Source organism: Oryza brachyantha, chromosome 4 (genome assembly GCF_000231095.2).
Source record: "Oryza brachyantha chromosome 4, ObraRS2, whole genome shotgun sequence".
Lineage (NCBI taxonomy): Eukaryota > Viridiplantae > Streptophyta > Magnoliopsida > Poales > Poaceae > Oryza > Oryza brachyantha.
In genome coordinates, this window is record NC_023166.2 from 17425400 (window position 1) to 17452258 (window position 26859).

At 41.4% G+C, this 26859-nt stretch overlaps 6 protein-coding genes, 1 long non-coding RNA gene and 1 other non-coding gene across 9 annotated transcripts; 3 read left to right on the forward strand and 5 right to left on the reverse strand.

The window, feature by feature from the left end:
- Positions 1–2056: 2056 nt before the first annotated feature.
- Positions 2057–3192, forward strand: LOC102700702 (norbelladine synthase-like). Its single transcript, XM_006652666.3, has 2 exons — positions 2057–2430; positions 2780–3192. The coding sequence occupies exons 1-2, from the start codon at positions 2247–2249 to the stop codon at positions 3079–3081; spliced, it is 486 nt and encodes a 161-aa protein (XP_006652729.1). The 5' UTR covers positions 2057–2246; the 3' UTR covers positions 3082–3192.
- A 371-nt stretch (positions 3193–3563) lies between these two features.
- LOC102700983 (norbelladine synthase-like) lies at positions 3564–4475 on the forward strand. Its single transcript, XM_006652667.3, has 2 exons — positions 3564–3947; positions 4078–4475. The coding sequence occupies exons 1-2, from the start codon at positions 3764–3766 to the stop codon at positions 4413–4415; spliced, it is 522 nt and encodes a 173-aa protein (XP_006652730.1). The 5' UTR covers positions 3564–3763; the 3' UTR covers positions 4416–4475.
- A 2266-nt stretch (positions 4476–6741) lies between these two features.
- On the reverse strand, positions 6742–7410 carry LOC107304089. Its single transcript, XR_001550083.2, has 3 exons — positions 7312–7410; positions 7095–7241; positions 6742–6966 (listed from the first exon to the last, which is right to left on the reverse strand). It is a non-coding gene; the product is annotated as an uncharacterized LOC107304089 (long non-coding RNA).
- A 3213-nt stretch (positions 7411–10623) lies between these two features.
- On the forward strand, positions 10624–16570 carry LOC102701632 (E3 ubiquitin-protein ligase RNF14-like). 2 transcript variants are annotated; one of them, XM_006653659.3, is made up of 7 exons: positions 10624–11232; positions 11710–11784; positions 11861–12398; positions 12906–13291; positions 14032–14246; positions 14328–14481; positions 16028–16570. In XM_006653659.3, exons 1-7 carry the CDS (start codon positions 10858–10860, stop codon positions 16157–16159), a joined length of 1875 nt encoding a protein of 624 aa, XP_006653722.2. In that variant the 5' UTR covers positions 10624–10857; the 3' UTR covers positions 16160–16570. The 2 variants fall into 2 exon arrangements, with proteins under 2 accessions (XP_006653722.2, XP_040379661.1); XM_040523727.1 differs by lacking the exon at positions 16028–16570 and having other exon boundaries at positions 14353–14474.
- Positions 16571–17655: 1085 nt separating this feature from the next.
- LOC107304114 lies at positions 17656–18624 on the reverse strand. Its single transcript, XM_015836487.2, has 3 exons — positions 18421–18624; positions 18208–18296; positions 17656–18058 (listed from the first exon to the last, which is right to left on the reverse strand). The coding sequence occupies exons 1-3, from the start codon at positions 18609–18611 to the stop codon at positions 17997–17999; spliced, it is 342 nt and encodes a 113-aa protein (XP_015691973.1). The 5' UTR covers positions 18612–18624; the 3' UTR covers positions 17656–17996.
- A 196-nt stretch (positions 18625–18820) lies between these two features.
- LOC102701257 (E3 ubiquitin-protein ligase RNF14-like) lies at positions 18821–22590 on the reverse strand. Its single transcript, XM_015836286.2, has 8 exons — positions 22418–22590; positions 21906–21980; positions 21273–21819; positions 20747–20947; positions 20224–20411; positions 19656–19855; positions 19385–19526; positions 18821–19281 (listed from the first exon to the last, which is right to left on the reverse strand). The coding sequence occupies exons 2-8, from the start codon at positions 21978–21980 to the stop codon at positions 19156–19158; spliced, it is 1479 nt and encodes a 492-aa protein (XP_015691772.1). The 5' UTR covers positions 22418–22590; the 3' UTR covers positions 18821–19155.
- Positions 22591–23298: 708 nt separating this feature from the next.
- LOC121054324 lies at positions 23299–23460 on the reverse strand. Its single transcript, XR_005811728.1, has one exon. It is a non-coding gene; the product is annotated as a U1 spliceosomal RNA (small nuclear RNA).
- Positions 23461–24466: 1006 nt separating this feature from the next.
- Positions 24467–26353, reverse strand: LOC102701912 (myb-related protein Zm1-like). The gene is made up of 3 exons (XM_006653660.3): positions 26126–26353; positions 25889–26018; positions 24467–25793 (listed from the first exon to the last, which is right to left on the reverse strand). The coding sequence occupies exons 1-3, from the start codon at positions 26262–26264 to the stop codon at positions 24968–24970; spliced, it is 1095 nt and encodes a 364-aa protein (XP_006653723.1). The 5' UTR covers positions 26265–26353; the 3' UTR covers positions 24467–24967.
- Between the last annotated feature and the right edge of the window lie 506 nt (positions 26354–26859).

The following is a 26859-nucleotide window of genomic DNA, read 5'->3' on the forward strand; positions in this document are numbered from 1 at the left end:
AAAAGAGGGCAGTTGCTGCCTTGACTAATGTTTGTGTGTGTGTGTGTGTTTTTCTCCTTTTTCAGGCTTTGACCGATGATTCCCAAGCGCACGGCAGTACGGCACTGGTCAAGCTCAGCCCTCAGCAGCTTCTCTGGGTCTGGCTCTCTCTTGACTTCTCATGGGCCGTGGCCCGCTAGTTAGTACATCAGCGGCTAGGCCTAGTAAGCCCATGAGTTTAACAGCCCAGTCAGCGGGGAACCGGGGTGGTGTACGGTGGAATTTTTTATTTTATTTAATAAATAATATAAAAAACTATATTTTCGTTTTCAAAATTTAAAAATCTAACCTCCTCGCCCTCCTAGATGACGGAAAGATGACGTGATAAGACGGCAGGAGGGCTGCTAACAGCTGCTAGGTATTTTTATGGTTTAGCCCCTTGTCGCTTGGCAAGAGGGCAAATTGAAAAAATGTGCGCACTCAGAAAGGTCCAACCATGTAATGGACGATTGAAGTTGAACAGCGATTTAATACATATATGCATAACGTATGTAATTATTTAATTACAAGCTATTGGATGGTCCAGTGGTCACTGTCATCCTCTTGACCTCTTCTATCTAGGAGACCATATGTGAGAGGTGTTACCGCGTTATCATCTCTCTTGTTTTTCTTCCACCGTTTGTCACGTCATCACAGCGGGAAGGTTAGATATGTAAATTTTTAAATTTAAAATATAGTTTTATAAATTATTTATTAAATAAAATTAGTTTCTTTTAAAAAAATCGTGTACGGTGTACCGTGGTGCCGCTAGGGGGCCACTCGTGCGTCGTGCGTGCGTACGAGTTGGCCCTCCCCTCACGTGCTTGCCTCGTGGGCCGTGGGCCATCTCGTGTCGTATCGCCGGCGGTGCTGACTGCTACGTGCCTGCGTCACCGTCAGCTCCGTGACGCGAAAGAAAGCCGGGCCTAGCCGCGGTCCGTCCACCTACGTCATCGTGCCGATCATCTTACTACACAAAAAAAAAATGGGTCATCATTTATTACCAAAATTTCACTCAAGACCATACTAAACTAATTTTTTTATTTAGTCCGAATGATTTTGTCTTCCAACCCTCTTTTCTAGACACGTCTAGCCACCTCTTTGGTAAAGATTTCGTCGTGCACATAGATGGATAGACGGATAAGTTAAGTTTATTAGTGTCGAGGAGGTAAAGCCAATGTTTTAAAGCCACGATGTGTACCGAAGAGGTTATTGGTGGTGTTTTAAGATGTAATAATGCTAAAATTATTCAAATTAAATAAAAATATTGATTTAAGTATGATATAGAGGTTGTGTTTTTTATCAAATATGTAAAATAAAAGACTATATGCTTTTAATATATCAGTAAAAAATATACTTTCTAAATATAAAATGATAAACTTTTATATATGATTTTTTAAGAAAAAACTCATGGTTTATTAGTTTGGAAAACGTGCATGCAAAAGCCGGAAAAAACCGGAAACAATATTGGGGAAATAATGAAGTTAGAGCAAAACTGTGATAACATAAGGCATAAATTGCAATTACTAACAAAAGAAGTCTGTGTTAGTACTTGTTACACCTCACGATATATATAGTACAGGTTTTAATAAAAAAAACGAGACAAAGCAAGAAATAAAGGAATTTGGTCCCCTAGCGTTTAGGATTTCGTCGATGTCTCCAATAAGAGAAGCCCTTGAAAGCACATTGAATTCCGACCGCTAGGTTGCTAGACCAAATCTTCGAATGGAGCACAAATCTGAAATCTCCCTGGCAGCGAATAAATCAAACGTTTTTAACTCCATCTCAAGGCATATCTGCGTATGATACTACACATAGTACAAGCATCATTACAGTTCGGATTAAGTGGAGAGGACGGATCAGGCACTCGAATAACACAAAGCAGACTAATCATGGATTATTCATAGCTCTCGTCACTACCCAACAGCAATATGAATATAGGTGCCTGCAAGTCGCAACAAACTGCACCGAATTGTCGGCATTCCAGTCCTGCAAGAGAGGTTTATTTCTTTCAGACAGAACGATTCTGAGATAGGAGATTCCAAAGCTGCAGACAAGAACAGCACCACGTCTCATTCTTGCCATCATACATAGCATCTCGATCCTGGAGATTCTAAGTAAGCAAAGCCTGGCTCGATCGCATCGTCTATATTAACACTCATTCGATAGCTAGCTGGTTGTCAGTTGTCACAAGAGTATTCTGAAGCACAAGTGTGAGAGGCAGAGCGATGAAAGGAAGCCAGAGCCACGAGCTGCAGACCGACGTCCCGGCCGCCGAGCTATGGGAGATCTACGGCACGCTCCGCGCCGCCGAGCTGCTGCCTGAGCTGCTCCCCCACATCCTCGCCAAGGTCGAGCTCGTCAGCGGCGACGGCGGCGTCGGCACCGTCGTGCAGCTGACATTCCCTCCGGGTGAGACACTGAGAAACAAGAAGGATTTTCTTAGATACCCTCAGATAATTGTGAGCCGTCCATTAATTTGGATCTAACTGATGTAATTTTATTATACTATATTAGTAGTATTAGTAGTATGTATGTGTAGCAGAAAGATACAACTAGACTTAAATATATAATTTTTGAATAATTTTGTATGAATATATTTTACCAAAGTTTCAAATAAAATATTTAATATACTTATAAACACTACTGTCACTACTGGTAAAAGGCATGATAACAGTGTCCAACGACAAACCAGTATTGAGTCTTGATGGCTGATGAGTATCAGTAATTCAGTAATCTTACCTGTTCTGCCGCTTGGTAGGAATTCCTGGAATGCAGAGTTACAAGGAGAGATTCATCAGAGTGGACAACGAGAACTACATCAAGGAGGCAGAGGCGATCGAGGGCGACATCCTGAAGCTGGGCTTCCTCTCGTACATGATCCGGTTCGAGATCATCCGGAAAGGCCCCAACACTTCAGTGATTAGATCGACTGTTGAGTACGAGATTAGTGATGGGCGTCCAGAGCTCCAAGCTATGGTTAGTACCGCGTCCTTGGCTGCGACTGCAGAAAAATTCGCAGAGTACATCAAGAAGCAGAACTTAGCTCAGCCCAGCACTTGAAATAGCAAATGTATCGGGAGAAATAAATGTGACACATGATCTCACCGTTGTGCCTGTTTGCACAAACATCCTGTGCACTGATAACCGAAATTAAACATCAATCATTAACGTATTATCTTTTATTATTTTATTTTACTCGTATTATTTTTGAGACTTGCTCCGGTCCAACATTACTTTTGCACCGTTGCAATCCTTGCTCGCACCTGGATTCAGTATGATCATGGAAACGAATCACGAGCACCACGCATTCAGGACCTTAGTTTTCACAGCGCCGGCGTCGCTATCGTCGACTCACATGAAGAAGTGTTGAATAGCCAGAACCAATAATTCATACCAGGACAAAGTTACGACAACAAAAGGAAAGCGAGATTGCATCGCAGAATTGTCGTATGGATACTGCTATACTAGTCAGATTCACTGACTCGGCTTTAGCCATATATCTGCACGCTTAAGAGCTGCAGCAACCACAAAAATTCCATTTTCACCTTATCGGCAAACATTGCAGGATAGTTGTATTAAGATCGAGAAAAAGTCATCAGCAAACGAACATGGTTGTTGCACTCTAGATAACCACAACACGGCAGGAGACGAGTTAGCTAGCAGATGAACTGCGGCACATCAGCTTCAGATAGAGGGAAGTTAGAACTAGGTCAATTCAGATTTTTCAGCTTCCGCTTAGGAAATGAAAGGGAGCGTTTGCCACGAGCTGGAGACTGAGCTCCCCGCGGCCGAGCTGTGGGAGGTCTATGGAGGCCTACTTGTTGGCCAGCTCGTCCCTCACCTGGTTCCTGAGGTATTCTCCAAGGTTGAGCTCGTTGAAGGAGACGGTGGCGTTGGAACTGTCCTTCGTGTCATCTTCGCTCCTGGTTAGAACCTGAACACACACACACACGATTCAGTTTAGCCAAGTTCTTTTTTTTTCGTCTGTTTGTTCGGTTTTCTTTCTTTGCTTTGGTGTTGCTGTAATTTTTGTTTTGGTTTGTTCGTGTTTGCCAGGGATACCTGGGGGAGGATCCATGAAAGAAAAGTTCACCAAAATCGACAATGAAAACTACATCAAGGAGACAGAGGTGATAGAAGGTGGTTTTCTGGATCATGGCTTTCAGAGATACGCCGTGCGGTTAGAGATCGTCGGAAAGACAGGCAAATCATCTGTAATACGATCAACCATCGAATTCGAAGTTGAAGACGCGAGCAAGGCATCCTCCGTTAGCATCGGTGGTTTAGCTGCTGTCGCTGAGGCCGTCACGAAGTATATGAAGGAGCAGAGGGTTGGTGAACCTGAACATGCTCCAAAACAGGCTTCAGACGAAGAGAACATCCAGCCAAAGTGAGGAGACAAGTTGTGAATCATGTGATCATATAGTGAGAAGAGAAAACATTTAGAATTGCAATCTTGTGATCATGTTTGTCAGATGTTGCTAAATGCTACTACCAGATTGCTAATACTTGCTGGCATCAATGGAGAAATCAAATAAACTTTAGATAAGATCTTTCATTGTAGTCAGCGTCAGCGTCGGTGCGATCGAATTAGTGGCGGAGGGACGGGGAAATTTTGGAACTTATTACAAACGCACATGCATGTGATTTATGTTAATACTGTATTGGAATAGGGCTCTTTAGTGCATTTTACTGGTAGTATTAGTAGAACTAATCTCATTCGTTGATTTAAAAAAATATTTTTATACTTTGTTAATTAATTGATTAGTAGTATTTTGTAATTTTGTCTTTTTGGCAATAAAGATCACAATAAAAAAGACGTTATTACCTCTTTAAATTTCTATAATTTAATTATAGCCGTCTGATAAAAATAGATCAACAATATAAATTAAATTCTACTGCAAGTAAAATACACCGGAGTTAACAAGGATCTAATATATATTGATTAGAAGAGCCTCTTAACTTATTTACTATTTTATCCCTCCTATAATAAATGTTCTAAATCTATCTATCTATTATAATATAAAAGACAGCCCGAAAAGGAGGCTCCACGTTCGCTCTGGGGGCTAGAAATTCCCACGTTAATCAGAGAAAAATAATAAAATAAATAACCGTTGGATTATGATAAATCTATATTGATGGTTGTGATTTAATAAGCTGAAAAATCTGGCTCCACGTTCGCTCTGGGGGCTAGAAATTCCCACGTTAATCGGAGAAAAATAAGAAAATAAATAACCGTTGGATTATGATAAATCTATATCGATGGTTGTGATTTAATAAGCTAAAAAATCTGGTACGTACGTGAGACCTCCATAGAGACTCACACATGCACGTATCTGTTTGCTTTTAAGTTAGATACCGGATGGGACTACTATATACGAATCGTAGTATGGTCCGATTAGAAGTTAAAAAAGCACTATAAAACAACAGCCTCGATTACTTTTTTCCCTCATCAACTCTCATTAGGCGTAAACCAGGTCATCAAATCTTCACGGTGTACAGCAGGTTCGGCTATTGCGCCAAGCAGTCAAACACTTTGATCACTAGGTCATCAAATCTTCACGGAGTAAAGCAGGTTCGGCTATTGCGCCAGGCAGCCAAACACTTTGATCGTAGCAGCCAAGCTACAGGTGATTTTCTAAGCCTTCTTTCAGCGTCAGATACCTGGTATATTTGGCCATGTCTCCTTATGTTCCTATTTATATATTGATTAAAAATTCATTAGCAATATAATAATCATGATTATCTTTTTTATTATATTAAAGGTAAAATAGTTATGGCATACAAGAAGTTAAGTGAGCTAACAACTAGGGGACAGACATGGAACATCAAAGTTAAAGTCATGAGACTGTGGGATTCAATAAATTTGGTAACAGATGAGCTATTGAGTCTTGATATGATATTGCTGGATGAACATGTTTTTTCCCTTCTCTTATGTAAACAATCGATTTCGCATATTTTACAAAAAAAATACTAATTGCATCTCTGTTTTATCTATAGGGAGATGTTATTCATGCAACTATATAGAAGAATTTGATAGACAACTACAGAGCAAAGATCAAAGAGAGTTCAATCTATATATTCAATAATTTTAAGGTTCAAGAGTCCCAAAAATATTGTTAAGTAGACAATGACCTTAAAATTACTTTTCTATATAATACGAAGGTCAAAGAAGTCAAAGAATCAGTTGAAATTTTTCCGAAATATTACTTTGACTTTGCTACCATCGACACATTACAAGATCGAGCAAATAAAGATCAGCATCTATCAGGTAAAATATATTGTATATGTGTTTATTTTAAAAATATGGTATTGCCAATACTTAATTTTGAATCTCTTAAATATTGCAGATGTTATTGGACTTCTTACACAAATGAAACCAATTGAAACAAGGATCACCAGGAAAAACACTCCTAACCCACGACCTAACACGTCGCCAGAAACATTGTGTACAAGGAGATCTTCTAACTATGAACTATAATTCTTTTATGATGTTAAAGTTTTGAGACAAATGGTGTATTTAGTAAGATTTATTTGATAAGAACTCCTCTTAGTCATAAACAAAGCTTGCTTATTCATACATAAAACAATGATCGTTTCATTCAAAAACCATATTTGAAAATTGACTTACTGTTCTCAAACATGTACTAAGTAATATAGACATATGTTTACTATGCTGTTTTCTACAAGCATAACAAGAACGTATGCTCGATAATTATGTATATACTATTAAGAAATCCAATTATTCGACAACAACCAGTAAAACTATTTTTACAATAAAAGTTAATTTATAAGCAAAAATCTCTATTAGCCGCATCTTGCACGGCCGAATGGCCATAAAGCAAAAAAAAAACCCTTCAGTCCTTACCTAATGGACTGATTATTTGATCCGTGATGAGCCCTCCACCATCGATCAGATGCTGCTGCACATCAGTAGTTGTAGACCTACATCCTCCGATGTAAAAAAAAAAGAACATCATTTTGACAGAGCAAATAGATCAGACCACAAATCTGGATAGAAGATAAGAGACATAAATGGTAAGCAACGACGGGAGCTGGCCACCATGGAGTACCGGTTCACCATCAAGAATGGTCACTTTGGTAACCAGATCGACAACCTTCACTCGCAGCCCATGCCGCATATCTGCAGCTGAAATCGATCGGTAGCTGCATAAACGAATCTGACCCTAGAAGCACCTCAAGATCTCCAGCACAAAAACCTACAGAGGGATTACAATGGCTGAGGTGAATTTTAGGGGGCGGCAACTCATGGATGGAGAAGGCACTGACCTGCTGAACTCAAGGAGATCTAGAGGAAAATCAATAGGCAAGCGGAGGTTGGAAGAAAATAATAGAAGTGAAGAAGGGAAGGTGACGCTCAACCACAAAATCCTTCTTTTATTGCCTCAAAGCATTCAATGGTTCAGCCTCTAATAAATGCATAGCTAAAAAATGATATTACATAATGAAACTAAAACTTAACCAGTAATACCTCCGTCCCTAAAAAATATATACATAATTTCTTATTTCTGCATCCAACATTCGAGCACTCCATCTTATTTATAAATTTTATATAAAAAATTAAATAATTGTCACGCATAAAGTATTATTCATATTTATCATCTAATAACAATAAAAATATTATTTGCAAAATTTTCAAATAAAACGAAGAGTCTAACATATCCAAAAAGTAAAAAGTATATGCAGATGAAGTATAAAAGAAATGTCTCTCTTAATTATTAATTTATAATTATGTAATTTGGATAATAAATGTTTAAAACTGAATTTAAACGGTGTTTACTACGAAATACATACACGGGGATACAAACGGATAACACACTCGCAAACGGAAATGGTAATTAATACATGTGAGGCTGTTTAAATATTGAAGAATGTTTTATTTAATCATCAAATTTCCATGTTTACAACGAATCTGTATTTGTTCAAAGTAAAACTAGAGATATAAACAGACGATGCACCTGCAGATGATTGTTTTATTTAATTATTAAATAACCATGTTTGTAAATTACGCATCTGTTCCAACTAAAATTAATATAATTTAATGTAGCAAATGATCATAATTACATTTATTATTATATATACATAAAGAAAATTACATTACAAGCTAGCCGTGCAATTGTGCGGGTTAAAGACACCCCGAAAATGAGGCTCCACGTTCGTTCTGGGGCCTAGAAATCACCACGTTAATCGGAGAAAAAAAATGTGAACCCTTAGATCATGGTGGGCGCATATTATAACGGTGTAGATTATTAGAAGACTACAAATTACCACGTTAATTAGAGAAAAAGAAAAAATACGTACCGTTAGATCATGGTGGGTTCAGATTATAATGATGTAGATTAATCGGAGAAAAAGAAAAATATACACCATTATATCATAATATATCTAGATCAAAATAAAAAATTAAATAACAGATACACAGATTTACTAATTAAAAAAAATCCGAGTAGAGACTAGACAGTCTGCACCAAAATAGATAGAATCCTACCGGGAGCACGGATTAGCGAGCGGCATGGCCATCGTTGATGCCGCCATGGGCGCCACACGTTTGTACTAAGTTAATTCGATTTTAATTAATTATTCCCTCAGATAAAAAATAGATTATTTAGAATAATATTTGATCAAACTTATAAACTTCCAAATATCCATAATTCCTTAAATATTTAATTTAAATATAAGACAACTGATACACATAGATTCTACTGGAAAAGTATTATTATAATATCACAAATTTATTACATTTTAGAAATTACCAAGTTAATCGAAAAAAATTACACTGTAAAATCATGATGGGTCTAGATTATAACAGTGTCGATTGGTATCTATAGTTGTATAAGAAGTACAATTATATATTTAGAAATAGAAAATAATATATTTCTAATAGCATAAGACCAGATCAAGTCTTAATTTTAACTTTAACGGTTTAGATCCATCCATATATTACAATATATTCAAGTTGTATGGCTAATATAGAGTAGCAATAGGACACAATAATTCCAGATTTCCCTTCCTAATAAATACCAAGCAAACTCAATAAGACTATAGTCGGATCAGCCAAATAGATCAGCTAGCTAACAAAATTGTGAAAGAACAAATCTCTTCAAGGCGCTGGATTTGATCCTTTCAAAGTGCTATTGTCATATGATTTCACCTTTTTCCATTTGTTTTCTTCCTCCCACAAAAGCCTTTTTGTGTGTTATAGCCCATCGATCTCTCTTATTTCTCTTATTTCCTGTTTAGATATTAAAGAAATTTTGTACCATATATATCATTACCACGCTCTCTCTAGATGGTAAAATTTACCATCTTAATTAGAGAAAAAGAAGAAAAATCTTATATTGTTAGATCCCGGTGATCCCATATTTAACGATCAGGATATAATAGTGTTAAGTGAGTTTAAGGGGTGGTAGTTCACAGATTCTCACACGTAGCTATGGTTCCAAGCTTACGATATACCACAACACAATTAACATATGTTTAAATAACAAATACAAATAGAAAAATATTCAGTAGAATTATACCTAAATAGACAACAATTAAGATAAGTAAACAATCACATATTTTAGAGATTAAAGATTAAAACAAATATGAGTAAAACATAAAATGACTTAAATCTAGCCGCGCAAATGCGCGGGCCAATTCGAATTAGGCTAGTGTAATTATTTTTGGAGGGAGGTAATAGTCTTTCGGGCAGGAAAAAAACTTTATGGTACAACATGTTGGGCTAAATTCCCTCCACATGGACTCTATCTCAGCCCATTGTAGCCCACAAGTCCAAATAAATCTGAACCATTGATTCAAGCATTGAATGAATGTTGGAGATTGCCTCATCCTTTGAGATAGAAGAAAACCCTAGCCTTCATTGAGAGAGCAAGTGAGCAGCCATTTGAGAGTGAGAGTGAGAAGAACACGGGCAAGCAAGAACACAAGAAAGGGCAACCCTAAACCATTATGCAGAGCATACACTTACGCCTCATATTTTCGCTTTTGCTTATGTTTATAAGCCAAAATTTATATTTTCAACCTTAATTTGAAATTGATTTTGGGGTTTTTCATCAAAATTATTTTTGGTCTTTGATTTAGGTCACTAAGAATACTATATAAAATTTTTATTTATAAATTAATTTTTGTTTATAAATATATCATCTACTATCTCTAACATAAGGATCATACTATAACGTTAAAACTGCCAGAACGTAAACGATAAACCAGAGAGGAAAAAAGATCAGTTGACCAAGTGACTCGGTGCTAACTATTCCAACAATCGTGGTAATGGTCTAATGGAGCAATCTTTTCTAAGATGAAAGATATGAACGTTTCATCAGTATGATACATTAATACCGTAAAGGCTGCATTTACATTTTTACTGTAGTTTTTGGGTTGATAGTTATGAACTTGCTCGAATAAGAAATTGAGACTATATATTTTTTTACAGTTTTTTAAACTTAAAAAGAAAAGTTGTTGAAATATATTGGTATCTTTCAATTGTTTGTTTTACATTATCGAACAGTATCGTAACGGGCAAGTTGTTGGTTATTTTTCGGTTGGTAACAGTGTCAGCGTAGAGAGAGAACTCGCGCCCCCTCGTGCCGGCGTCGACCGGACAGAACAGAACAGAACACCACCGCCTCACGCCTCGCCGCCAAGGCGGAAGCCACGCCGCGCCGCGTCGCCTCGCCCGCCGCCGCAGTGGCACCCTGCAGCTGCAGGTCTACTATTCCACGGCCGCGCGTTCCGGTCAGACCTGCGGCCGACGCATCCCCTCCAGGCCAGCCTCCTCCCGGCCGCCCGCCGCGAAGCTCCTGTTCCACGGCGATGCCTCGGAAGTCGTCCAGGGGCAGAGGTCCAAGGTCCGGCCCGAATTCGAAATCTGCCTCCCGAAACCCTACCTCCGTCTCGGGGTCCGAGATCCCCCACGGCGGCGGCGGCGCGGCTCCGGCTGTCACCGAGGGCGGCGCGGCCGCCACGGCCGAGGCCCTAGATCGCCTCGGCGTCTCCGCCGGCGCCGAGGTTGCCCCCGTAGAGATGCCGCCGCTGGAAGCCGCCTCGTCGTCTGGGAGGGATGAGGTGTGTGGGAGCCTTGAGGAGGAGGCTGTGAGGAAGCTGCAGGAGCTGGTGGGGTTGGGTGGGGAGGAGGTGGAGCTGACCGAGGATGAGGCGGCTGCGAACGATCAGAGGCAGGAGGATGAGGTGATGAGTTGATACCTCTTCCTGACTTTGTATTGTTCATAGTTGTTCTTGTCCACTTACTAGATGGCGAAGCGTAATTGAGCTGCTTCTGTAATAGATGTGAAGACAGTAGTTGAAATTTTGTTGTTGCCTGCTGCTGTTTATTGAGGACCAACTGCCCAACTGCGAAACTGTCTATGCTGAGTCGATTTTTAGGTACTCCATTTTGGTAAGATAAAGTTGTATGTCTCTGGACTTGAGGTGAAGAGATGCCATGTAGTTAAGTCATGCCTACATTTTTTGCCAATTAGTAAGATTTTATTATCTGGGCAAGGTTTAAAATTTGCTAGTCGCAAGGAAAGAATGGGAGGAAATACTATGCACGTTGGATGGACTAGGTATAGTATAGAGCCAAGCAGTTGATAGCGAATGTTCGTTTTAGTTGAATGCGTGAGCCCTACTTCTTTTATTCTTATACAATATAAATTCTATGCTCAGATCTTTGCCTTGGAGGCCATTTTTGGAGACAATATAGTTATTTTCAATAAGAAGGAAGGCCAGCGGTCTTTCCAGGTATATTTCTCTTGTTTTATTTTGAGATAATATTGTTACATTTAGGAGAGGGTTTCATCTGCTTATGTGATTGCAGGTTCATGTACATATTGAGATCCCAGATGGTATCGATGTATCAGCAAGGCTCAATTATGGTTCTGGATCATTGAAATATGGAGCAGGTCATGATGCTGATGCCTCTGATAATCTTGTTTACAAGTTTAGAGTTGAGCACTTGCCGCCAATACTGCTAACATGCCTTCTACCTTCATCATACCCTAGCCACCAGCCTCCTCTTTTCACTATCTTTGCGGAGTGGATGAATAAAATGATGATTTCATCACTATGCCAAATGCTGGACACAGTTTGGGAGGAGCAAAGGGGCATGGAAGTAACATATCAGTGGGTCCAATGGCTCCAAATCTCTTCCCTTTCTCACTTAGGGTTTGCTAATGAGATACTTTTAAGCAGTGATTCAGCGTGTGATCGTGATCATGGAGATAAGCGTGCTCTTTCACATAATGCTTTACCTGATGTTATAATTCCTAGGATGATGAGATGCAATGATGATAAGTGTCATGAAGCCTTCTTACGTGCTATCCATGACTGCATGATTTGTTTTACCGAGTTTCCTGGTAACTTTTCCACCTTTCTATTTCTGCAGAATTGCGTAGTTTCCCATCTTGCAGTTTTGAAGTATTGTGCTTCCAATAACAAATTACTATGATTGGTTTGTGTTGGCCTGTGTTATAGACTTGCGTGTTGTAGTTTTGAAAGTCTTGGGGCTTACAATAACAAATTAGCATAATAGACTAATAGGTTTGTGTTAGCTTGTGGTTATGCTGGTACAACCTGGAAATGTTTTGGGGATAGATCTACTACATGGATGCCATGTTAGAGGTAGTTGTTTCACATGGATGCCATGTTAGAGGTAGTTGTTTCACATGACAATTTTTCTGTGCTTGTTTGCGAAGTGTCTTAAAATTATATTATTCGAAATACACACTTGCATGTCAAATTTTAGAATCATGTGTCAGGTTTTTATGATGTACGTCCAACTCAGATGCAGTATCCATTTTCATTTTGGTTAATCCTTAAATATCTATATTGCTAACTTTAATTCTAATTTATAACCTCATCAGGAACTGATTTCATCAAACTTCCATGCCATCATTTCTTCTGCTCGAAATGCATGCAAACATATTGTAAAATGCATGTCAAGGAAGGAACTGTATTGAAGCTGCTATGTCCTGATGCAAAATGTGGAGGTGTTGTTCCTCCTAATATATTGAAAAGCCTGCTTGGGGAAGAAGAATTTGATCGTTGGGAAGGATTGCTACTTCGGAGAACTCTTGACTCCATGAGTGATGTAGTTTACTGTCCAAGATGTGAAACTGCTTGCTTGGAGGATGCAGATAATGATGCTGTGTGTTCAAGTTGTTTATTCAGCTTCTGCACACTTTGTAGAGATCGCCGTCATGTTGGGGAAACATGTATGGTACCTGAAGAAAAACTGCTTATTTTGGAGGTGGGAGGACAAGATTTCCACATAAATTAGCTTCATGTTGCATTCAATTTAGTTGTGGGACTTTTATTACCAGGTTTAACATATTTTCACTACTAGTTTATTAATCAAATTTATATTTTTTATATAATAGATAATCTGGACTAATTAGAAAATATATTATGAGAAATAATAGAAAATGGGATACCATGCTCTGGGATCCAATGACACTGCATTTACCACTACTTAAATTATTTCGATGCCTTTTATGGAACCATAAAAAAGATGATAACATGGTTTGCTGTGTTATATAGATCTGAGTTATCAATCCTTTTTAAAATATAATCTGACCTTGATGGTCCACTTGTAGGCTTATTTGGGATGCATTTTTTTATCTAAGTTGCATAAATATTTTTTTCCATGATAATCAGAGCCCCTTCAGTTTTATAAATTATGTTTTGTGAGTAATAGTAATCGTACCTTTTGTAAGTTGTGGAAACTGTTTTCTTTTATCTAATTTGGTTTGCACTTTGCTACACTTTATGATTGGTATGTTGCTAGTTGTGACATCATAGGTGTACATGTGTTGTTCCCCCCATCTTCAGTGTGATTATGTTATACAATTGCATTTAGATTGATTCTGGTAACTACAAAGCTGTAATTTAAACTTATTGCAACCTATGCCTCTCTTTGTTTCTGTTGTTTGCTTTGTCTTTTTTCTTCATAGTGTATTTTGGAGGAAAGCCTAACTCTTTATTTGACAGAAACGCCAAGAAGCAGGAGCATTACAGGAAGATCAGCTTAAGTTTCTGAATGAACTGCGCAGCATCAAGACAATTATGAAGGACTCAAAAATGTGCCCACGGTGTAAGATGGCTATCTCTAAGACAGAAGGATGCAATAAGATGTCCTGTTGTAATTGTGGCCAGTACTTCTGCTACCAATGTAACATGGCGATCGATGGTTATGAACATTTCAGGTTACTTTATTTAGTAATATGTAATTTCTGCTCATTAACGTATACAGACTTGACAAAGACCAATCATGTTGTTCTGCACAGGGGTTCATGTGTGCTTTTCCCTCAGGAAGAGATTGATAGATGGGAAATGCGAATGAATCCACGGGCCCAGCGCCAAGTTGTGGCACAAGTGCAAGCTGAAATGTTTCGTCAATATGCTCATCCATGCCCTACTTGCCGGCAACCATGTCCAAAGGTAATACCAACCACATCTTTTGCTAAGGTATACTTCCAGCATTACCGTAAAAAAAGAAAGGTGTTGTTTTCTTTCCATGGTCAAGGGGCTGTAATATCTACAGCAGCAGCACGGATACCATACCGTTTTTGGATAAGTGTTTTTTTTTTTTGGGGGGGGGGGTGGTTGTGAAAACATCCTTTGGCCTCGTTTCCTTGGGCAAATATGATGTATACTCATTCATTCTTTAAGTGCTATAAATTAGAATACTTTGCATTTGGTCTTTTCATGTCTAACAACTTTGGTAACCTTTGTCTTGAATATGGTAAAGACTTTTAGGGCTGACACAAACCTTGTATGGTTCTAGAGAATGTCCTAGCCTCTTTAAACTGTATTTCTAATTTTCTTTTGGCAAAATTGGTTCTATAGCACTGAAAGTTCATGTTTTCAGTTTTATAACACCGAAAGTTCATGGTTCACTTTAATACAATTGAAAATTACCTCTATTTTCACATTAAGCATTCCATACCAGCAGTGCCATCCTTCCCTCCAGCCGTGTCTTCTTTCCTGAGCTCACACTAGCTGGCTACTGTCCTCAAGGCTTGAGCTTGATAGACGTCAGCATGCCCACGAGCTTGACCACCTTCATGTCCGCACATTCTCAAGCTCGAATGTCAGTGCTGCATGTGGCTCGACTTAGCCCGATGCTGATGCTACACATGGAAGTAGACGATCCATCAGGACCATTTGCTTCACTGTGTACAGGAAGGCAACAATGTCGAGCTGCATTCCTGCACAGTGGCCCATATAACAAGCAAAGTGATCCCATATTCATTTTCTTTAATCAGAAGAGAAGAACTGAAGGATATGCATGTCCTGGTCCAATGTTGATTACTTATTAGTTGAACTCTCAACCCAAACAAAATTGTTTTCACAAACGGCATCCTCCCACCTTCAAGAGCATTTCCCCTCAAATAATTTGATTGTCTCTCTCACTGGAGCACTCGAATTGTCCATTGTCAGAAGTGCCTCCTTCATTCATGCTAGGTGCTTAGTGCTTGAGGAAGGCCAACAGTTTGGCAGCTCAATCATGGTCGACCTAGCGCATCGCCCAGCTCTGTTCTTGAGCTCCAGGGCATCTTGCCTCAATGGCACCACCACTCTCTCTCTCTGAGATCGAACACTGCTCTTCTGCAGCCGCTCTCGACTTAACTTCTGCAGACAATCATGTTGGCTGCCGCTGCCGCCGAGCTCGCCTGCCGCGCTGACCTCTAGCTCGCCTGCCGCCGTGCCTGGTAGTTTCTTGTGCAAAAGGATCGGTAAGAGGACGAGGAAGAAAGCACTGGGGCAAGGGGAAATAAATGACAGCAATTTTAACGGAACGATAACACAATTAACGGAGGTAAATTTTGATGTTATTAAAGTGAACCATGAATGTTTGGTGCTATAAAGCTGAAAATGTGAATTTTCGATGCTACAGAACCAATTTTTCTCTTCTATTCTAATGCATTTCACTATACTTTTGGCCCCGCTCCTAATTCTGCATTTGCTTCGGTAACTTGTTCAGGTGGGAAACAACAACCACGTCTTCTGTTGGGCATGCCAGAAGCACTTCTGTGCACTGTGCCGGAAACCCGTCCATAAGACTTCACAACATTTTGGTCCAAAAGGATGCAAACAGCATACTACAGATCCCTGATGAGAGGTTTTCTCGTATCGTATACGCATCGCCAAAACTACCTTGACGACAGTGCATAATTTCATATTCTCCTTGCACCAAGGTGCATTTTCTTCGGGATTCCAAGATTTGGCTGTTAGGCTTGTCTGAAGCCTCCGACCTACTTGTACCAGTAAAAGGCTCAAGGTCGACGATTTATATCGGCGGAGAGAATTTTTGCGTCGCCCATTTTTTCAGCTGCGAACTTTTTGAGAATACCGTGTATATTCAGGTTGCCTATTCTCTTACAGGAGGAAAACTAACTCTATCCAAAAAAAAATCTTTCAAGATTCTTTTTGAGATTCCAGACTGTTCTGTCGTGAACTGTTGTGTACTAACATAAGATGGGAATCTCAACCTCAAATAATTATGCTTTTCAGTAAGAAGATTTACCTCAAAAAGTCATGTTTTCTCATAATTATGTTTTCCATTAAAGAAGATTTTGTTTAGTTTGATACATGCGACTGTACCAGCATCTCTAAGAGTGCCAATACTTTACTCCTTAAAATCCTATAGGCATAAAATTTATCCCTCCAACAAAAGAAGCCTAAAATTAAATATGTTGTATTGGGAACTCATGTCTGCCCTAAATTTAGGATATGCTTGGGAACTTGTTGGAGATATGATTTCTAGCATAATTTTTAAAATTTATTTTAGGGATCAATTTTAAACATCTCTTATAGATGCACGCTTAATGTTTTATCATCTTATATGTCTATGACATGTGGATCTTAAGCTTACATAGCAAAGATGACTAGCAAATTGTTAAATATCACTAATGCACACATGAAGCATAAACTTAAATGCACCATAATTTGAAGATATCTAACCCTATAAGACCCATAAAGTTGTGTTAGAAGCCAATGTGCCCATCTTTTGGTTTATTATATGAATAAGTACAATGACATATTTATAAACGAAAAAAAATTATGAATAAAAACTATATATATAAGCAATAATCATCCTTTTTTGAATTTTAACAAAAAAAATCATCCTTTTTTGTTTTTTTAAAGTTGAATCAGGGTCATGAACGCAGTGAGGTGCTGTTTGTTCATGGAAATTTAGAGCATGGATTAAATAATTGATTAAAAAAAATCTAGGGCACATGTGCCTTGCGGGTAATTCTTTCTAGCATTAATAGGTTGAAATTTCAGATATTTATCTAGCTCAATTTCCTGTTATTGGTGGTAACTGAATGATTTTTTTCTATGATTTGGGATTGGCGTCCATGATAACATGTGTGACTGAGTTCATTTTCTCACTGAATCTGTAATTCTAGATCTTGTTTTTTTGGTTTCTTGAGAATTGGATCACAAGATAACTTTATTTAACTTCATTATCTGTAGACTGCATAAACTAAGTCAGTAACTGCATATATACTATATAGTATATAGTCCATATTACTTTGTTTGAAGAGGGTGAGATGAGCCAATGCCATATGCTTTTCATCCTCATGTAAAATATAATGTCATGTCCGATAATATGCTTTGTTGATTATTTGTCATAGTGGAGTTTTATGCGACGATAATTGTATCTGGATCACAATACAGGATCGCACCGTGGTGCCTTTTTAAAGCAAGGACAGCTTTGCCAGTAGAATGAACTTGTCAAACGAAATATCCAACGTCAAAGAAGTTTTTCGTAAACTGATGTAGAGAAGACATCAGTTCCTGCAATGCTTGCTGGATTGAATATAACTTGATATTTCAAATCACATTAAACTTTCCATACTCTCTTCCATTTCGCTTACATAAATCTTCCAAGTTGTGATTGCAACCGCTGGATGGGACAAATCCTCTTATGAAATCATATCAGTGTATCACTGGCCGTCCGTAGGCACAGGATCATCCCTCCGCCTAACTGACAGAACCCCGGGAATTTCTGTCCAATGGAAACATGAAAAGTTGCACACATCAGGAAATCATGTTGGAAGATCTATGCATATCACCACCATCTTAAAGTTCATCTTAAATTACTGTGCTATTATTCTGTTTGACAATTTGGAGTTGTGAGTATAAATTTTCACTCACTGGACAATCTACGGGCCTGGTTGTTCGTGAGGAACGCACTGAATGTGCCAGGGTAAGTCTCGTACGTAACGCTCCGAGCTGCCTCGACGCTTCATGCAGAAAAAGGAAAAAAAAACGGAGATCACCAGAAGCGTCAGAAAAGAAGCAAAACGATGTGAGCAACGGAGTGGTGTATCTCCAAGGATCAGTGAAAGCTGAAGCAGGCAGGCCCACCTGCCGAGCACGGCGGCGAGCAGCCGGTAGTTGTACTCGTCGGGGTCCTCCACACCGTCGTCGGCGACGCGCACCGTGGCCTCGAACAGGTGGACCTGCTGTCCTCTCGGCGTCGGTGGCGCGGCGGCGGCGACGAGGGAGATAAACAGGATGGCAATGGCTGGCACCATTTGGCGTGTGGGCTTCTCCATGGTTGCAGGAGCTTGCCGCGGCTGGATATGTGGCGTGGATTTTTGGCCATTTTTATAGGGTGCTAATGGTGTAACATACACATTCTCCTCCAAGAGTTTCAGTTCTTACACGACCCTTATTAAGATCATTCATGGAATAAAGGCAACTGGCGTTTCAGCCTTCAGGAGCGGTACAGTCCCAGATTTTAAGGAGAGCCTGCAAAGTAGCATAGCTGTAGCTGTGTGTATTGCCCCTAGCAGTAGAAACTCAAAAATCATACATAAATTGCAAAAGAGATGTTTGATCTGCTGGTGCTTTTGTTGCACTTGCCAATGAGAAAAGCCAGCAAAATATATGAGCCATGCATGAAGAAAGGTTTTAGTTGTCACATACTCACATATGAATGAATCTGCAAGATAAGTCATGCATTTCCAATGTACCCCAACTCTTTGTTACAGCGTATGGTCTCGTTAATCGATTAGATTCAATGTCAGATTGAACATTTGATATGACGGCTGACATCCTAAGCTGTAAAAATGTGATGATGGGAGTAGAGATCCGTTGCTAGAAATCTTCAAGCCCCACGCATTCTGGTGACCCAAAGTGCCCCCTCTTGTCCTGGACTTCACGTCTGCACAATGTGCAGTAGTTGGCCCGGCATGCCCAGCAGAAAATGTATTTCTCATCATCCTGGATGCATATCGTCACTGGTTAGACGTATGCACAGCGAAATTTACCAAATGCTGCACCATTTCATGACATATGAATAGATGGAGAAGATAGGTTTCGTTACCTTGAAATTTCTTTCACGGCATTTCGGACACCTGACTGTACCACCTACAGGGCGCAGTGAAGTTCGTACATGATTTCCAAACTGTTCTTCCATTTGTCTCTCCCACGCCGATATATCTCTAGGCGCGAAGAGCTGGCATTCACTGCAATGGGCAGAGAGCTCGTCAAACCATACACGCATTAATATAACCCAGCCGAAGATCATGGACACCTTCCTTTCTTTTCTGGAAAAAAGGATACTAGCCCTTTAGAAGTTACAGTTGATGACCTACCTGAAATGATCATAACCCTTTATGGCCTTGCCACAGCGGAAGCAAAAGAACTGACCACAGTTGCCGCAGACCATTTTGTTGCACCCTTCAGTTTTGCTGATGGCCATTCGGCACTTTGGACATAATCGAACGTCGCTGTACAATGCTTTGATGCTCAGCATTTCCTGTGCCATCTCTCTCTCAGACATCCTTCCTGACGCCTGCAAACATGAAAAGAAAGTCAGCATTTTGCAACTCATTGAATAACTCTGCAGCACAGAGGTGCCAAAAGCGTATACTGTGTAATATATAGAAAGAACAATTTTACATTCTTTGAGTAGGTACTAAGAGGTACCAAAATTTATATAAAAAAAGTGATATTTCCTCAAGGACTGTAAAATTAATCATATAGAAAAGATGAGTACTCATTATATCATTTTGGAGATTGCTCACAAGGTACTCATTATATGAAGGATTTACTGATGAACCACCAGATATGTTTATTGGAGATTAACAGATCACTAGGTACAAGAATGAGAATCAATTGATAATGTAGAAAACACCTCAGTGCATATATTGCATTTTGTACCTGACGGCGCTGGAGCTTTTCCTCTGGAGTCAGGCACTGCTTACTAGGATGGCATGGCTCCTTACAAAACGAGCAGAAGAAAAAAGAACATTTTGGACATTGCGCATTGTTATCCTCATCTTCCAAGCAACCGATCACACATCTTGGACAGTAAACCACGTCTGACATTGAGTCCAATGCTTTCTGGGCTTGTTTAGTTCTCAAATTTTTTTTCCAAAAACATCATATCGAAACTTTGGACACCTAAATAAAGTATTAAATATAGATGAACCAAAAAACTAATTGCACAGTTATAGAAGAAATCTTGAGATGAATCTTTTGAGCCTAATTAGTTCATGATTAGCCATAAGTGCTACAGTAACCAACATGTGCTAATGACGGATTAATTAGGCTCAAAAGATTCGTCTCGCGGTTTCTAGGCTAGTCGTGAAATTTGTTTTTTCATTCGTGTCCGAAAACCTCTTCCGACATCCGATCAAATATTTGACGTGACACTTCTCCCAAAAATTTTCTCAATCTAAACACCACCTAAGCCTGTCCCAGCGTTCAAATTCATCTTCCATAAGAAGCCTCTTCAACACATAGGGTGGAATTGAAGCATTACACTTGGTATCAGGGCATACCAACTGAAAAACGCTACCTTCCTTGACATGCATCCTGCATAAGGTCCCCAAGCACTTCACACAAAAGAGGTGTTGGCAAGGAAGCCTGATAAAGTTTGAACCTGATTGTTCCAAAATTTAAGTCAGTTAACAGGGGAAAAATTTAGATTTGAGCACGTTTGATTTCCTATGAAAAAACTTAGAAAGAAACAAGCTAAATAACAGGTTCATTGGGCCATAGTAGCACATAATTTTCAGCCAGTTAATTCTTTACAACTATGGCACAGAATCAACAAATGAAAGGCATGGAATGGACCCCGCATACAATAGGTCATATTTTCCAACTTACAAGCAATGCCCAATATAAAGTTATAAACCATAAATTTTAACGGAATTTTGGTTCATACGATTGCAATGTGAAAAGGATGGAATTTTTTAGGAGCTCACCTTTGCTCTGGTTAAGGCATATCATGCACATGTGGAGATCCTCAAGAAAAGCTTGATAGAGCTTCTTGCTACTGTAGCTGAGCATGGAAGGAATTACAGACTCCAAGGATAGACTTCTTGAGATTGCACGGCAATCCACTTTGTGCATTGGGATATCTGGACCTAAAGTAATTTTGCCATCAAACCAAAGATATGACCGAGAAGAATTTCTTAGCCACTCCACCCACTGGTATACCACTTCCTGCCCTGGCAACTCTGCCCAAAGGGTGTCAAGCATCTCACAGAGTTGCGAAACATTAGGCCCATCCATCCACTTAACAGTGATAGTAAAATATGGGGGGTCTTTGCTAGGATAGGTCAGTGGAAGCAAGCATGTCAAAACCAAAGGAGGCAAGTACTCAAAATTGCAGGAGTAAGAAAATTCATCTGGTTCATCACCATGCTCTTCTATTCCATCACTACATCTTCCATCTTTTGGATTGCTATTAGCTGAAGAGAGCTTAGCACACACTTCAGTGCCTTCATTCAAATTATAGTGTATGTAAATCTGGAACACAGAAGGCAAACCATCAAACAAAAATATACCCACCAAGAACATCAGAGAAAACGGCTGTGATGGCTCACACAAGTAACCTCGAAATAGTGGAGCCCCCCTTTCTTTCCAAATAAAGCCAGATCATCGCCATATATCGCCTCCAAAGCCATCATCTGCAATAAATGATCACATCAATGAACTAACAACCCTCACGACGAAATCCAACTAATCGGTTCAGTACAAAATCTACAGAGTCCCACAATTCCTCGTTTGGTTTCCCGACTAAATGATTTCCTCTCATTTATAAAGAACTACTAAATGATTACAAAATCAAAATTCCTATATATGTGCTAATGATATCTGGAGCGTTTCTTCAAATTGAAGGGAAAATCATGCATTTTTTTTCTTTTGAAGTGGTAAAAAGGCCGCAACCTTGCAACTTTTGACAAAAACCTCACCCAAAACCCTTCAATTCCAAACGCTCCCAGTTCAGTATCACACGAGACTCGAATACAGCAACCGCATAGCAATCAATAATCAAATCACAGACCAAGACAACCAAATTACTGAAATTTTCTAATCTGATCAGTAGAAGATCAGTGTATCAGACCTCGTCCTCCTGTCGCTGCCGGTTGTCTCGTATCTCATCTCCCTCCTCCACCCCCTTCTCCTCTGTTCAGCAAAGACGAAGTCCCTCCGCGGCCACCGCCATCATGGCCTTCTCCAGCCTCGATTCCGCCTCGGCTGCCGCCACCCACGGAGCGTCCAGGTCGAACACGTCATCCTCGCCGGCCCCCTCACACGTCACCCGCCGCGCTCCCGCGGCGCGCGACGAGGACGAGGAGGAGGAGGAGGAAGCCTCGGACGAAGGTTGCGGTGGGGCTCTGCCAGCGACGACGGCGGGGCGGCGGCCGACGCCGCTGCCATGGCGCGAGCAATCGGTATTGCCGTGCGCGGTGCGTTTGCTCTTTACTGTGCCTACTATTATTGGTAAAGAGAGAAAAACAAAAAAGCAAAAACATCTGGCCAAATACGGATGGGCCGAAGCCCACTCACGCAATTCTGCCCTGCCCATTAAACATCTCCTAAATACGACAAAGTCCATACAAATTTGCAACCTTTTCTAAAGCTATCCATTTTGATAAATATAAAACCGAAGTCCATGCAAAGTTGGAACGTTTTATAAAAATATCTATTTTGATAATATAAAACCAAAAGTATATTTTAACTTTGTGATTATCATTTAATTTGGTGTATTGGATTTATCCTAAATATATTTTACCAACAACTTACATTTAGATTTATTTCAATATATTTTAATTACAACTTACATTTTTTTATATTTACATAAAGTGACCATGGAGGGAGTATTTTGGTAATATAGCATCATTATCATTTGAATAACTAAGAATTTTAACTGATCATGGAGGGAGTATTTTGGTAATATAACATCATTATCATATAAATAACTAAGAATTTTAACTTAAGTTAGTAGGGGCCGCGCGTACGCGTACCCCCGCTACCACAAATTATGATGTCCATTCTCCGACTTGGGGAGATGGTAAGCTATCGTCCCTCCTTTTGTGCAATGGAGGTCAATAGCTTAGGCCATGAGCCTTCCTGATCACCCATAGACCCCATCCAGGTAAGTATGTTTCAGTGTTCCCCATGGCTCATATTTTATACCCCTGCCCAGTATCCTCTCCCCTTCAGCGAGCGGTATGGTACTAAATTTAACAATAATAAAGAAACTTTCGCGGGTCCAGATGGTGGGCCGTAAGTCTAGCTTCAGGCCCACTTGATCCTGTGGGGTCAAGCATGGCCCATCAAGGCCTCGAGGATCAGAGGCGTTGTGATTCCCCTCCTCTGTTAGGTAACCTGCCTCCTCGCTATCATCATGCTCTGCGATGACGTCCCTAATCATGCAATTTGTCCATCCAAAAAGGACACTAGAACAAAGCATAATCTACTGCAAGAGGGAGGCGTAGGAGAGGAGTAGAAAACATAGGGAGGGCAGATGTGTGAAAGGAGACAGGAAAGGTGGCATCGCCTCACGAGATTGTCAAAAGCATAATTGCATGCATATGTATGTAGTCTAAAGCCCAAGGGCATGGCGATTGGTCTAGATATAAATGGTGGTAGGAACTTGATGGTAGAGCGTTTGCATCATAGTGACGACATGCATGATGATATATATCTGCACATATGCATATGTTTTGCTGTGCTAGGGGCCTACTACTTCTATTGTTTTTTTCCTTGACACATGGGGTAATAGGATATGTACATCGTCGTACATATATGTTCATTAATTTTAGTTATATATCATAAAATTGTTAAAAATTATGACGACAAAGTATTCTTTTATGATAAATCTATTGCAATTTTCATATATCAAGTTCTAACGCTTCTGCATGTATTAACAACGTGCTCCTACTTTGGGTTTCCGTATCCAGCGTTTGATCATCTATCTTATCTGAAAAATTTTCAAGATCTTTTTTTTAAAAAATAGTCACATGTAAAATATTATTTATGATTTATCATCTAATAAAAATAAAACTATTAATCGTAATTTTTTCAGATAAGACGAAGAGTCAAATATTATAGATAAAAAAAATAAAAGATTGGTTTATTTTGGGATAGAGAGAATATTTTTTACTGTACATGTAATTAAAACGTCATCAGAATGGAGGGACCGACTCGATGTTTTGTTTGTTATGGGCACGGCCATTTTTAAATGGTAAATACATCAGTAGTATAGTCGTTGATCTGTACCAGCATGTGGCCACTGATGTTGAAGAATATAAAAGACTTGATAAAGTACATAAGTTACATCTCTGGTTAACTCATACCGGCAATCTTGACTCCTTTAGCTCTGATTGCACCATGTAATCTGCCCAACGTACACATGCCAAAAATATTTTCCAACTCATTTTTGTGTGTGCTTTATGTGCATCCTAGCCTAACTATCACCTTCCATTTTACTTTGTACTGCCCAAAGCTTGCGTATCACGTCGATGTATTCGTATTGCACCTGTATACTCCTCTTGCAGTCGTATACGGTCGTACAATTATACATGTGTATTGTATTGTATATGTAGTATGATTCGTGTAGCTGGGCATCTCCTAATCTATAGATAAAACGGGGTAATTAAGGATGGCATCACAAGTAATCCATGGAGTTACTGGTGATGACAGCCGGGGTTTCGGGTCCCTGCCACGTGGCAGGTGTGGGGCCGCCCTGGAAGTAGCACGACACGGGGTCCTCCACGACGGCGGGTGGTGGGCCCACGCGAGCAGGCTGACATTGTGGGCCCGAAGGGTGGCAGTGGTAGTCGTCCGTGGGCCCCCACAGCCCCAGCTCTTTCTCCAAGTCCTCCAACCACCACTCGGCCTTTGCCTCCTCTTGGCTGGTCGTGGCCACTGTTGCATTGGCCTGGCACGCCGCCGCCGCCGCATTGCTCCACGCCGGCGGCGGGGCATCGGTGCACACGCTGGCGCCGTAGCCGTCGCCGTCGATGATGCTCCATAGCTCCGGGCCGAGGTCGATATCGGGCAGGTCGAGGAGCGCGTCCACGCCACGGGCGCACGCCGGGGACGTGGACGAGCACGGCGACGTCGGCGCCGTCGACACCGCGGGGCAGTACAGTTCCGGGGCGACGGGGTCAACCAGCATGTCGAAGTCGAAGCTGCAGGGGTCGAGCATGGGGATCTCAACCTTGCCGGCAGTCTCCTCCTCCTCCTCCTCCTCCTCCTTGCTCGTGTTGCTCTGCTCGCCCGCTGAATCGCCGATGGAGCAGTTGGTCGTGGTGGTGGACGAGGCCGGCGAGGGGGACGGGACAAGCACGTCGGTGCAGGTCGTTTTCTTCTTGCTCTTGCCCCCTCCCTTCTTCGGCTCCGGCGACACCCGCTTCTTCAGGTGCGTGTTCCAGACGTTCTTGATCTCGTTGTCCGTCCTCCCCGGCAGGCACGACGCAATCTTGGACCACCTGATCAATTTCGATCACCAACCCAGACAATCAGTGCCGCTGAATCCAATTTATACAACTCGAGATCCCCATGGCTATCGATAGCCGGTACGTACTTGTTGCCGAGCATGCCGTGCAGCTTGATGATGGTCTCCTCCTCCTCGGCGGTGAAGTTGCCGCGCTTGAGGTCCGGTCGGAGGTAGTTGATCCACCGCAGCCGGCAGCTCTTCCCGCACCGGAGCAAACCTGCACCACACGCCAGTAAATCATCAACCCGCCGATCCTCCCACACCCATCCAAAAAAAAACAAGCTGCTCGCTCTGCGCCGGCGACGCCACGGCGGAGATGCATACCTGCTTGCTTGGGCAGGGCGCGCCAGTTGGCATGGCCGTACTTCTGAATGTAGGCGACCAGCCTCATGTCCTCCTCGGGCGTCCACGACCCCTTGTTCAGCCCCACCTTCGCGCAGCACGGTGCCCGGCCCTTCCCCATCGTCGTCGTCGTCCTCCCCGGCCGCCGCCGCCGCCGCCCCTCGTCTCTGCCTCCGTCCCTCGTGTCTGCGTGCGTGCGTGCGTGTGTCAGGCGTGCACGGCCAAGCTGCAACCGGGACACTGGCAGCTCGTGGCGTATTTATAAACCGAATCGAAACGCAGGTCGCAGGCTGTGCTCTGGCTTTTGGTGGGGACGGCGACGCGCGCTGACGGGTGACGGCGACGCGCGCGCGCGAGCGACGGGTGACACCGAGCCCGGCTCGCGTCGCGCTCCCGGCCCCCACCGCGCAGACTCCCGCCTCTCACCAACCAAACCCCCCTCGCCGCGACGCCTACGTAGCACGTAACTACACCCCCCCCCCCCCCCCCCCCCCCCCCGCGTGTCCGTGTCACTCCTCCTCCTCCTGCTCCTGCACCCATGGCGATAGCTCGGCGGAGAAAAGCTCAAGAGCCAAAAAGGCTCCTCCTTTTTTGCTGCTCCCCGGCGATTCGCATTGCCTAGCTGGCTAGTTTATTATTCCCCGCCGTTGATTTCCGCGGCACCGGCGGGTCCGGGGTGGCCGCGACCGCGGGGGGACGAGGTGGGCGTGCCGACG

Coding starts and splice junctions, on each gene's coding strand:
- LOC102700702 (XM_006652666.3), top strand. CDS start 2,247: ATGAAAGGAAGCCAGAGCCACGAGCTGCAGACCGACGTCCCGGCCGCC. Junction 2,431..2,779: donor GCAGCTGACATTCCCTCCGG/GTGAGACACTGA, acceptor GCCGCTTGGTAG/GAATTCCTGGAATGCAGAGT.
- LOC102700983 (XM_006652667.3), top strand. CDS start 3,764: ATGAAAGGGAGCGTTTGCCACGAGCTGGAGACTGAGCTCCCCGCGGCC. Junction 3,948..4,077: donor TCGTGTCATCTTCGCTCCTG/GTTAGAACCTGA, acceptor CGTGTTTGCCAG/GGATACCTGGGGGAGGATCC.
- LOC102701632 (XM_006653659.3), top strand. CDS start 10,858: ATGCCTCGGAAGTCGTCCAGGGGCAGAGGTCCAAGGTCCGGCCCGAAT. Junction 11,233..11,709: donor ATCAGAGGCAGGAGGATGAG/GTGATGAGTTGA, acceptor TTCTATGCTCAG/ATCTTTGCCTTGGAGGCCAT. Junction 11,785..11,860: donor AAGGCCAGCGGTCTTTCCAG/GTATATTTCTCT, acceptor ATGTGATTGCAG/GTTCATGTACATATTGAGAT.
- LOC107304114 (XM_015836487.2), bottom strand. CDS start 18,611: ATGGAGAAGCCCACACGCCAAATGGTGCCAGCCATTGCCATCCTGTTT. Junction 18,297..18,420: donor CTCGCCGCCGTGCTCGGCAG/GTGGGCCTGCCT, acceptor TTCTGCATGAAG/CGTCGAGGCAGCTCGGAGCG. Junction 18,059..18,207: donor CCAGGCCCGTAGATTGTCCA/GTGAGTGAAAAT, acceptor TCCATTGGACAG/AAATTCCCGGGGTTCTGTCA.
- LOC102701257 (XM_015836286.2), bottom strand. CDS start 21,980: ATGATGGCTTTGGAGGCGATATATGGCGATGATCTGGCTTTATTTGGA. Junction 20,412..20,746: donor CTGGGACAGGCTTAGGTGGT/GTTTAGATTGAG, acceptor GAACTAAACAAG/CCCAGAAAGCATTGGACTCA. Junction 19,527..19,655: donor AAGGGTTATGATCATTTCAG/GTAGGTCATCAA, acceptor TGCCCATTGCAG/TGAATGCCAGCTCTTCGCGC.
- LOC102701912 (XM_006653660.3), bottom strand. CDS start 26,264: ATGGGGAAGGGCCGGGCACCGTGCTGCGCGAAGGTGGGGCTGAACAAG. Junction 26,019..26,125: donor CGCCCTGCCCAAGCAAGCAG/GTATGCATCTCC, acceptor CGTGTGGTGCAG/GTTTGCTCCGGTGCGGGAAG. Junction 25,794..25,888: donor CACGGCATGCTCGGCAACAA/GTACGTACCGGC, acceptor GAAATTGATCAG/GTGGTCCAAGATTGCGTCGT.